Here is a 10472-nt window from a genome sequence, read left to right on the forward strand (position 1 = left end):
TGTGGTTGCTGGAATTGAACTCAGGACACACATACACACACACTACACACACACATGCACACATGCACTGACACACAGGTGCACAGGGATCTATAGAACACATGTGGAAGTCAGAGAATAACTTGCAAGTCAACACTTTGCTTCCACCAGGACGTGGATTCTGTGGGTTGAACTCAGGTCATTAGGCTTGGTGGCAAGTGTGGTTGCCCACTGCACCACTGCGCCACTGTGCCACTGTGCCAGCTCCTACTTTGCTCTTTTCTAGTAGCTTTAGGAGCCCAGTAACCTGTTTCTGTCTGACTAGAGACAAGTCTCTGAAGCCACCTTTTCCCCTGAAGAGCACAGTGACTCAGAAGGACTGTGTGATGACCAAGAGTCCCTTACACAGCAGACAGTCAGTTAGTTCTTCTTAGCAGCTCTTGCAGAGGGCCTAAGGGTCTGTTCCCAACACCCATATGGTAGCTCACAACTGTCTGCAACTCTTATTCCAGGGAATCAACCCCCTCTTTTGATCTCTGTGTGCACCAAGATTGCACATGGTGCACATATGCACGTGCATGCAAACAAGACACTCAGGCATAGAAAAAAATCCTACCCCCATTGGAGTGTAGCCAGATGGTGGTGGCACACACCTTTTTTTTTTTTTAAGGTTTATTTATTTTATATATATGAGTACACTATTGCTCTCTTCAGATACACCAGAAGAGGGCATTGGATCCCATTACAGATGGCTGTGAGCCACCATGTTACTGGGAATTGAACTCAGGACCTCTGAGTCCGAGCTCCTAACCACTGAGCCATCTCTCCAGCCCCACATATAAAATCTAAAATTAATAATAATAATAATAATAATAAAGGTCTACAGAGTGAGTTCTAGAATAGCCAGGTCTACACAGAGAAACCTTGTCTCAAAAAACAAAAACAAAAACAAACAAACAAACAAAAAAGCTCTACCTGCCTTAGTTTGGCAGTGACTAGTGACTTGACTTAAGGAGTGTACCAGGAGTCAAGACCCTATTGCTCTGATGACCACACAGCGCATGTGCTCTCTGAAGGCTCCCAGGAAGGACTAGACTGTAGCCACCACAGATAGCCCCCATGCTTGCTTAGAACAATTTGCTGTGTCCTCTCCCTTCTCTCCTTTCCCCCCTTTCCCCTCTCTTAGTAACAGAGTCCAGAATGGGACCCACTTCTAGCCAACAAGACACAGGAAAGCACAGTGGCTCTGGAAAGGGCTGTCTCCCTGTGGAGCAGAATCAGGGGCGTTGCCAGCATGTCCCTGTGTGACCCTTGGAAGCTACTGCCTTAGCTCTGATCAGAGATCGAAACCAGCATGCAGGATGGCAGACAGGACAAGGTCCCAGTCCTTGAAGACATTAGTGAGCTGATAAACCGAACAGCCCCAAGCTTCCCTCGCCTGAGCAGTCTCCGTGGAAGTCAGTTGGACCTGTTATCTGCCTCCAGAAGCTTGCTCACCGAATCAGTCTCCTGGAAAGGCTGGAGGTGCATGTGGGAAAAGGACCCCTAGAGCATTTTAGGACCTTCCCAATGCTTGTGACCCTTTAATACAGTTCCTCATGCTGTGGCGACCCCCAACCATCAAGTTATTCTCATTGTTACATAAATATCCAAATTTTCCAGTGATCTCAGGTGACCCCAGGGATCGAACCCACAGGACTGCTACTCTAAAATGACTCTCTCCCTGCTGAGGAATTCCCGGTGTCTCTTTTGGGGCAGGACATTGACGAAGGGCTGTGAAAGACATCCGAGGTCACATAGTAGGGAATGGTGGGGGCAGGAATGGCCTCCCAACTCATGCCCGTTCAACCACAGCTCACCACCACCTTCCCAAGACTCCCTCCCATACCCCATAGCTCCCCACCATTCCCCATGCTTCTGCACCATCACCCCACACCCGAGTCAGCTCCGATGGGGCCATAGCTGGGGAATTCAGACTCAGGCTGCAATCAACAGTTCTGCTGCCGAGCAAGGGGCAAGCTTACGTGCTACTTCCTTGAATTTTTGTGCTGAAATAGTGTTCCTGAAGGAAAATGTCAAAGTCCCCTGGGCTATAATTAAGGCAGTTGCTGATTATGAGCAATTGCCATAGTTTAGGCGCAGATTTTTCTCAGATTGATAGTAACTTGTCTAAAGTTTTATTTCTAGGCCCAAAGTACAGGGCAGATAACTGCGATGAGGTGATAAAAATCAGGCTCTCGTTGGTGCTCGAGCGAGCTCGAGCGAGTGGAAGCCCCTGCTTACTCTGGCCTCCTTCACATCTAAGTTCACAGCCGTCTCTCCTGGAGCAGGTGGGAAGGGGTCTTCATTGCTCCAGTTCCCAGGCTGTCTGGAGAGTTCCTATCCCTGAAGAGATTTAAGCCCTGAAGTGCTTTCGGTGACTCCATGTCTTTGTCTACAGCCCCCTGGCCAAGGTGACCTGTTTGCCCTTTTCCCACCTAGAAGCCCATCTATGTAGAATGACTGAGCTCCCAGCTGTACCAAGCCTGATTCCAGGTGAGGGGAGACACTGGTGAAGAAGTCCCCAGAGTCCCAGGGAGGTAGCTGTTTAACCACGTGCTGTTGTAGCCTGGAAGTGGTGGTGCATGCCTTTAATCCCAACACTCGGGAGGCCAAGGCAGGAGGACTTTGAGTTTCTACCAAGTAAGTTCCATCCAGGACAGCCAGGGCTACGCAGAAAAACTCGGTCTCAAAAGACTAAAAACAAAACAAAACAAACAACAGACTAGCAAGCCAACAAACAAAAGCCATATGCAACAGGGGCAGCATAAGCTTCCAAGCAAGTCAGCAGCAGTGGAGGGGACGTGTGATACAGTCCCTTCCAGAAAGGTCTCACTGAAGAGGAGAAGTGTTGTTTCAAAGATTTCAAGTACGCTGATGTCTGGAGAAGGTGCCAAGCAGAGGGGACAGGAAGCAAGATCTCAGAGCCCGGGTTTAAGGCTGGCATGGCTGGAAGGCTACCTGAAGGAGGGCGAGCCAAGGTCAGGTTTGTTTGGGTTTTTTTTTTAAGATTTATTTATTTATTATTATACATAAGTACACTGACTTCAGACTCGCCAGAAATGGCGAGCTGGGAATTGAACTCAGGACCTTTGGAAGAGCAGTCAGTGCTCTTAACCTTTGAGCCATCTCGCCAGCGCCCAATGTCAGTTCTTAAGGATCTTTCAGGCTGTGCAGAGTCAGTTTGCTTTTGTTGTGTCAGGGAGCCCCAGGAGGACTTGGAACAGGACACGGGCTTAGAGCCACTGCAGCTGCTATAGCTATGTGAACTCCCAACACACAGTAGGTATTCTCTAAGGGCAGGTGGCTATTGAGCTGATGGAAGGGACCTGAACAGAGAAAGTGTTAAAGTGTGTGGGTAAATAAACAAGGGCAGGGGACCTCTGACACAGGCTGTACAATAGGTAAAGCACTTCTTTCACCTTAGTGCCACCATCCAGGAGCTGAGGACACAATGCTGCTAAGCCCAAACTTAGGCAGGAGCCAGAGTAGCCCAACCAGCAGGCACAAATCAGGCAAATCCTATTGGAGGCTGGTCCCTACAACACTTTTATCCAGGACAGAGTTGGGGCCAAAAAATAAAAGAAGAGCAACCCAGCCAGACAGTGGTGGCGTATGCCTTTGATCCTAGGCAAAAGCAGGCAGATCTCTGAGTTGGAGATCAGCTTGGTCTACAGAGAAAGTTCTAGGACAGCCAGGGATAAACCCTGTGACCAGAGAGGGTGGGGGCAGACCCAAATGGTCGAAGCAAAGACAGGCGCTGGTGCTGAAGTTCATGTTGTTCTTGAGAGTTCACATTGTTCTTGGGAGGCAGGACAATGGCTGTGGGAATCCTGGGGGCTTCTGAGGAGAGCTACTGACTGGAGATAAGGCCAACTGAAGATCCAGGGGATCTCCTCGCTTGCTGCCCTGTGAGTCAGTCTTTCCTCTGAGCAGTATCTAACACTCCTCTCGGCCACACACAGAATAAAGCTTTGGAGCTGAGCGTGGTGGCGCACACCTTTTAGTCCCAGCCCTCGGGAGGCAGAGGCAGGAGGATTTCTGAGTTTGAGGCCAGCCTGGTCTACAAAGTGAGTTCTAAGACAGCCAGGGCTATACAGAGAAACCCTGTCTCGAAAAACAAAAACAAAAACAAAAATAAAGTTTTTGTCTGGCGTCCACTGTTTTCAACCTCCCCACCCAGCCCTACCCATCTACGCGGACAGACATCATGTGTTCAATATGCTGCATTTTCATTATGTCCGTGTCTGTACTTACAGTTCACCCTGCCAGAAAGTCCCTTCTCCAGACTCACATGTTAGTTTTATTTATTTATATTGCTGGGATGGAACCAGGGCCTTACCAAGCTAGATTACTAAGTCCTCTTATTGAACTCCATTCCTCTGCCAGAACACTGCTTATTAAACTTTTGCCTACTCCTCAAAGATCATCTCGATTCCAGGCATGGTGGGCCATGCCTACAATGTCACTAATTGGGAGGCAGAGGCAGGCAGATCTCCATGAGTTTGAGGCCAGCCTGGTCTATATTAACCAGTCCCAGGCAAGCCATGACTACATAATGAGACACTGTCTCAAAAATTCAAACAGGCTACCCTCAGAATTCTGTACCAGAGAAGTCTTCCATTTCCTGTCAGCTTCAGTGGGGTGAGCTGCCAGCTATGGACTCAATTATGGCCTCTGTTTGGAGTGAGCATCATGTGGCAGTGTGGGCTCTTGTCCTGGTGATTTCTAGGAGTGACTTTTCACTTGCATATGTATTCCAGTGGGATGACAAATTGTACAGTCACCCCTCATCACTCCACCCCTCTCCACCCAACTGCAGTCCTTTGGGCAAGAGCTGTGCCCTGTTCTTTATCTCGTCAGAACCTCACACAGCCCTCTAGCAGCCTCGGATAAGGTCACTCATCCATGCTGGTAATTGGGAGATGCTGAGCAGTGAACCAGAGGAGCTAAACAGCAGCTGGATGGGTCCCTGTTCTCCTGATTCATGGGAGCAAGAGAAGAAGACAGAAAAACATCATTGCAGAGTTAGGTGTAATAAAGAGAAAATTCCCAAGGTGGGAGCAGAGAAGGCTTGCAAAGAAATAGTAGTTGAGACTTGAATAAGTGGAAGGACCCAAACTTGTAGCTTAAGGAAAATTCCAGAAAGGGGAAGAGCAGGTGCTGGAACCCATCTGATGCATCTCAGGAATGACAAGGGACATTGTGTGTACATGTGTGCATGTGTGTGTCAGGGGGAGGGGGAGAAACCATTGAGCTGAGAGGTGTGGGGAGGCACAAGGACCAGCAGAGGCAGGGCTTGGGTACTTGTGATAAGGGTTGGGAGGTTCCTTTGCTTGCCTGTTCATGAACAGAGGCTTTTGGAAGAGGAAATAATATGACCTAAATTATTTTTCTGTCAGATCAGAAGGTTTTTATTCTTTATCATAAATGTCAGAGATAAACCCTCTTCTGACTGCACAAAGAACATTTCTCCATGTGGAAACAGGTCAGTTGGAATAGGACTCAGGAGGTCCAGAAGCATCAAGACCATCCATTTCAGGGTTACCTCTGGGGGTTACTCAAACAGAACACAGTAACAATGCCCAGCCTTAAGTCCTGCAAAATCACAGGATTCAAACTCTGGTTGTAAGATAAAATTATAGTGCCAGACTACAACTTAATAACAACAGTAAACAGTCACAAATGCCCAAGCGGTACAGAGCAGTTATAAGGTGCAAAGGTACCTTACAAATGTCCTCAACTCAACGTGAGCAGGCCTGTGCGCTCAGTTTTTCAGCAAAGGCAGAGAAGTTGATGATGCATGGGTCTTACTCAACAGGCACAAAATGGAAACCACGTTAACTTCCTGCTCACACAAGCTCATTACTGGACCAGAAAAGAGTCAAGACATGGCAATATTATGTTTCTCTTCTAATTTACAAAATATATTGGTGAATCAAAAGAAAGGGAGATGAGGGTTCTCCATCTCCATTGTTTTATGCCCCCATGTCCTAGGGAGCAGAGAGCAAGGCCTTTCGTGAGATGACAACCTGGGGGGGACTTGGAGGGCAGGGCAGTTTAGCCTTTTTATCTATAGGAACCCACAAGGGGTAGAGGAGCAGAGGAGGAGGGGAGACTAAAGTTTCTTTAAAAGAACACAATGTAAAATGAAATGATTAACCATCCCTGCTCCAGCCCGACACTGGGTACTCTGGATATTCTAAGCCTCGCTAGAGAAACCAGAGCAAAGGGGGCAGAGAACACCAGCAGTTCAGAGTTCAGTCTTCCTCGCTAGAGACAGGCAAATTCAAGAACGGGTCTCCTTAGCTATTTGGGGAAACAAATAGCATCTTCAGTTATGTTTCAGCATTGTTCCATTAAAAGCCATGTGATATCTCTGCCAGTGGAAGCCATGTGATATCTATGCCAGTGGAAGCCATGTGATATCTCTGCCAGTGGAAGCAAGCCCCGTGGCCAGAAGCCTCCCTTCTTCGGGACCTACAACCCGGCAGCTTAAAAACAGGTAGGTGTAGGAGAAGCTGACAAGAGGTCTGGGTTCTGTGTAGGTCTTGGAATGAGGCTTCATAAAGGACTCCCAACCTTGCTCCTGCCTTGAGCACACACCCAGATATGCCAGCCTGCTATAATCTCTGTGGTAGTAGGAGCGCTCACGACATTGACAGTTGACCCTTCCAGCCCTGACAGCAGGCAACAGGGATGATGGTAGACAAGGTAGAACTCCTCAGAAAGGCAATGGCCAGGCATGGGTAGGGTACAACACGGGTCTTCACAAGCCAACAGCAGGCTATGGGAGGGGCACGCATGGGATGAGGAGAGAAGCATGGTCAGGAATAGTGTACTTCCGGCCTTAGGCCCCGCCCATGTCTCATCACCTGGCTGTCCAGGCTGCAGATCCTCAGTAGTCCAGTCAGTAGGAGCTGCAATGTCTGTGGTCTTGGAGCCATGGGATATCCAAGTCTGGTTGTCCATCAGGACCAAATGCACCCACTTCATCTTAGGTGTCACACCTCAGTTTGGGACAGTCAGCACTTGTCAAGCTTTGAAGAGCTAGGCCTCCAACAGGAGCTGGTCCTCGTGAAGCCTTGTCAGTTGTGGTGGCAAGTAAGTGAAAGGCCATGTTTTACATGTGGGTCCAGGCCACAGCCATGATGACAGTATACATCTGTAACATTGGGTGCCTGCTATAAGTACAGTGGCGTATGAGAAGTACATGACATAGAACAGCGTGAAGATCACAGCCTTGGTCCCGAGTCCACCAAACACGCTAAGGACTCAGAAGTCACAGAGGAGGAGGCAGACAGCAAAGCACTGGCCTAGACATAGGCAGGTTGGCAGGGAGAGAGCAGGAGTCCTATGTAAGCACCAAGTATCTGAGCAGGACTTAGCCAGACTGGAACCCATAGGGCCTTGGCAGAGCCTCTGCTGACCACCTTGCAAGGCTTCGTCTAGCTCTGTAGGGCCTTTGCCCCAGCAAGTAGTATTGCAAAGGGTTGGGCCACAGGTCATCTTTAATGATCTGGGCCACCCTGTCGGCTTCTAGGAGGCTATGCTGTGAAAACCAGCTGAAGAAGCTTCGCACGGTATCCCGGTTCCTGTGCACCAAGGCCGGAGGTTCCTGGCCTCGGTGCCAGAGGATGCGAGTAGCAATGGCCACCACACGGCCTGAGGCTCTGCACTCATACTCCTTCACTATCACCTCATTTCGGAAGTAAGGGTTGCTCTCAAACAGGAACTTGAACTTGCAACCTGTTCTGGAGTGCCTGAGCTCCCTCACCTCCAAATTCATCAGGTAGCCAAGCATGTCTTCATCCCTAGGGCTGATCATAGCTGATAGCTGTGGGTGGTTCAGGAAGGCAGTGACCCAAAAGCCTGGAATATTTTGGATGATGAAGCTCCTACGGGCCAGGTGCAACCGACGCATCCTCCCAAACCTGCGCACCAGCTGCAGGTGGGCCCCATCCGCCTGGGCACTCATGGCCTCTAACTCCCACTGGATGGCCTCTAGAGGGTCCACGATAAGAGCCCTGAGGTCCAGAGGCCTCAGGCTTTCCTGGGCTTCCGCGACCCACTCCAGCTTCTCCCCCACCTCTGCAGGCTCCTCCGCGGCTACAGAGTCTTCCTCAGTCGTCACTTCCTCAGCCTTTCCTTTGGTCCCCACCCCAGTACCCGAGCCCTTCTCGCAGCCATCCAGGTTCAGAACGCGGGAGGCAGAGTTCTCTCCAGTGTTTTCTGGGGAAGGCGGTGCGGTTGCAGGGCTGGCTGCGGGGTTGCTGGGCCTAAGCCGCTCAGCTCCGGGGACACGGGACCAGGCCAGGTGTGCATCCCGCTCTTGTATGGGCGGCAGGCACATGGTCGCCTCCAGAACCCCGATCCCCTCCCCCGCCATCACCTACTGAGTGTCTGGCTGGAGCGGCCAGGAGAGCACCTGCAGGATTGTAGTATGTCGCGGCAGTAGAGATGCTGGCGGCAGGCAGGGTCTCCTCTCCGGGGCGAGCTCCGCCCCTTGCACCCCCCTGCCGGATGTGACTTGCTAGAGTCCCTCCACTGCAGGAGAGGGAAGATGAGACCACCCGAGTCAAACAGAACTGGTTCCAGGTTAGAAGGGCAGGTGATGAAAAAAAAAAAATGCTGGGCTGGTATAGATTAGGAAAAGGGCAGGCGTTAGGAGTCAGGCCCAACTCAGCAGGTGTGGTTGTAGGTTGTTTTCCTTCCCTGGCTCTTTGCAGCTTTGGGGCTGGCAGATAGGACACGTGCAGTCTTGTTCAGGATGTATTATTCTGGCATAGGCAGAGGGCTTACCATATTCAAACTGGGAACTAAAGATAAGTGTAACTGTCAGGCAATGAAGCTGCTGGAAAAGCCCTAGAAAGATGAGAGGCCAGGAACAATCTAAAGTTGCTCCATTGTATTGACCTGTGAGCATTTATGGGGTGCTTTCATGGTTGCTAATTGATATAGGATGGCACAGCCCCACTGTGGGTAGTGCCATCCCTGGTCTGGTGGCCTGGGCTGTGTAAGAAAGGTATCTGAAGGCTGTGAGGAGCAGAGGAAGCCTTGATGAAATGTTTATTACTGATAAGGATCAATGCCTCAGATTTACAAACTGCCAAAGCCTTCCTCTGGTCCTGTGCTCCTGGGAATGCTGGTAAGTGGACAGAAAGCATTAACTGCAGCTTGTACCCCCCAGATGTTTACAGCTTGAGACTTGAGACTGCTTGCCCAGAGAGACTATCAACACTAACCCTTCCTTCTCACGTTATACCTAATAAAATGCACGGAGGTTCCAATTGCTGCAGCTGGATTGGCTTCAGCAGAGGGAGTGCCACACTAATCCTAGTTTTTCATGCACGTATCTGTCCTTTCTTCATTCTCATCCCCTTGTCCAGTTTCCAGAACCAAGTCCCCAATGATAAATTGTAACCTGTATGATGAAATAAACCCTCTCACTCCCAAGCTGGTTTTGGTTACTATTTTAACTAAGCAACTAGGACAGGGACACTCTCCTTGTTTTGTTTCATTTTAAAAGAGCTCCTCTCGTCAGGGCCTGTGTCTGGAATTGCCCAAGAGCTAGGATGTAACTGCCACTGCACTCCACAATCCAAATGTGGTAACATGCCTGTAGTCTCAGCCCTCAAACTTGTGGTGAAGGTCAGTACCTGGAAAGTATAATTCTGCCTAAATGTTCCTGCCTTTCTCATCAAAAGTGAACACAGCTCCCTCATCTGAAACCCCTAGACCTCTCATAGGACATACACCATCTAGAGTATAAAGTAGAAAACTCTAACTGGGATTCTGACCCACTGTGGTGGACAGTGGACATTTATCAAGGGGGAGGGTGAAATTAAAGATCAGCCCTCTCTCTGCCTTTGGGTACCAAACACCTGCACACTGATTCTTTCTAGCCCCACAGTCTCTAGGGCTACGACTCCCAAATAGCCATCTGACTTTGACAGTGGCTCCCATCTCCTAGATTGGAAAATCTCAGTGCAAAGGGTGGGGCCTGAGATGATGACTTGTTAAGAGACAGGCCTAGCAATAGTGTTAGGTGAGCCTACATCAGCCTGGAAGCAGAGTTTGAGCACAGATTTGTAAAGCTGGGCCCTTGCCATCAAAACATGTACAGCTTGGGGAGCCTGAAAAGGGTTCTCTTCCTGTCAGAACTGCATGAAGAAGTCATCTATAATCACCACTCACCCCTAGACACTAAAGGAGAGCCTTTGTATGGCCTGAGAACAGTCACAACCAGAAAAGAGAGGGCAAAGAACCAAGAGTGCTGAGATCAAGTACATGTGAGACTCTATATCAAAACAAGTGTGCCAGCACTTAGGAGGCAGAGGCAAGCAGATTTCTTTTTTTTTTTCCTTTTGGTTTTTTGGAGACAGGGTTTCTCTGTATAGCCCTGGCTGTCCTGAAACTCACTTTGTAGAACAGGCTGGCCTCGAACTCCAGCC

At 49.5% G+C, this 10472-nt stretch overlaps 1 protein-coding gene across 1 annotated transcript; it reads right to left on the bottom strand.

Moving 5' to 3' along the window:
* Positions 1-5481: 5481 nt before the first annotated feature.
* Positions 5482-8526, bottom strand: LOC110290552 (putative testis-specific Y-encoded-like protein 3). The gene has a single exon (XM_029474218.1). It carries the CDS (start codon positions 8405-8407, stop codon positions 7403-7405), a length of 1005 nt encoding a protein of 334 aa, XP_029330078.1. The 5' UTR covers positions 8408-8526; the 3' UTR covers positions 5482-7402.
* Positions 8527-10472: the final 1946 nt, after the last annotated feature.

This window comes from Mus caroli, chromosome 2 (assembly GCF_900094665.2).
Source record: "Mus caroli chromosome 2, CAROLI_EIJ_v1.1, whole genome shotgun sequence".
Taxonomy (NCBI): domain Eukaryota; kingdom Metazoa; phylum Chordata; class Mammalia; order Rodentia; family Muridae; genus Mus; species Mus caroli.

What these genes read in the sequence shown, in the direction of transcription:
- LOC110290552 (XM_029474218.1), bottom strand. Translation starts at nt 8,407, where the DNA reads ATGGCGGGGGAGGGGATCGGGGTTCTGGAGGCGACCATGTGCCTGCCG.